This window comes from Fulmarus glacialis, unplaced genomic scaffold, assembly GCF_000690835.1.
Source record: "Fulmarus glacialis isolate BGI_N327 unplaced genomic scaffold, ASM69083v1 scaffold14202, whole genome shotgun sequence".
NCBI lineage: Eukaryota > Metazoa > Chordata > Aves > Procellariiformes > Procellariidae > Fulmarus > Fulmarus glacialis.
In genome coordinates this window covers 2,697-3,783 of record NW_009197274.1, presented here as the reverse complement: position 1 = coordinate 3,783, position 1,087 = coordinate 2,697, and the positions used below count along the sequence as shown (strand labels likewise).

Here is a 1,087-nt window from a genome sequence, read left to right as displayed (position 1 = left end):
CCGAGGACAGGGAACACGGCAGCGAGCCAGCAAAGCTAGCCAGAACACGGCAGCGAGCCAGCAAAGCTAGCCAAGGTCGGCGACAAAAATAGCAAAGACATGAGTCAGCTCAGTGCCGAGCAGGGCTCGTTTGTCCTGCACGCTTGTCGGTCCTGCCAGAGCACCATTCCCAGGATGCCAGGACCCTGCTCCTGCAATGCTTCCTGGGAATCCACGGCAGGGCTGGGCAGTGGGCTTTGACCTTGGGGGTGCTTTGCACCCTCCGACCCATCTTTTGGGGATGTGGTCCGAGCTGGGCAGCTCTGTGCACCCACCCATGAGCCCAGCCCGGTGCAGCCCCCAGAGCGCAGCGCCGGTGGTGAAGGAGTTCCAGAGCGTGCCCACCACCGCGTAGGTGAGGATGGCGCCGATGTTGTCGAAGAACAGCCGGCTGGGCATGAAGTAGCCCGAGTCTAGGACAATGGGGGGCAGAAGGAAGAGGAAGAACATGTTGGGCTCCAGCTGGAACTCGGCTTTCTTCGCCACGGCCAACACAATGCCCCCCAGGCCCAGCCCCAGCAGGATGAGGAGGCAGCTCTCCGGGACGATGGACGTCACCTTCCTCGACAGGTGGAAAACTAGAAGGAAAGGAAGAATGAGAGCATCAGCCAAACAGGCACATGGACAGAGCATCCCAGATCCACAAGCTCCACAGAAGGGTTGGCTGATGCATGATGGACCACGAGCACCTAAGGCTGCTTTGTAGCCCTGTGTGCGCAGAAGACCTTCCAGCTAGCTCCCAGGTCAGGATTTCAGGTCTCTGACTCTTTGGGATCTCCCTCTCCTCCTCAGCCACTGTCTCATAAGCCAAGCAGCTGGGCATTTTGCTTTTCTTGGCCTCTGGTATCTGCACTTAAAGGATAAAAGCAGCCAGCAACTACGTTCACAGTGTCTCAAGCAATGCCGGCTGCTGTTCGAGCGAAGGCACCCTGGTTCACCGGGACACGTTACCCCACTCAGAGATGAGGATGATCAGCCCTGGTGACGGGGTGACCTTGTTTGCAGCCGTCTGAGCAAGCAGACGGAGCAGCATGCAAACCACTGCCGC

At 58.9% G+C, this 1,087-nt stretch overlaps 1 protein-coding gene across 1 annotated transcript in view; it reads right to left on the bottom strand.

Moving 5' to 3' along the window:
• Positions 1–703, bottom strand: part of SLC9A5 (solute carrier family 9, subfamily A (NHE5, cation proton antiporter 5), member 5) — a gene marked incomplete at its 5' end in the record, with an annotated part of 7,313 nt that extends 6,610 nt beyond the window's left edge. The window contains 2 exon segments of the mRNA XM_009572483.1: positions 315–621; positions 624–703. Of these exon segments, the coding sequence (XP_009570778.1) occupies positions 315–621; positions 624–703 (387 nt within the window).
• Between the last annotated feature and the right edge of the window lie 384 nt (positions 704–1,087).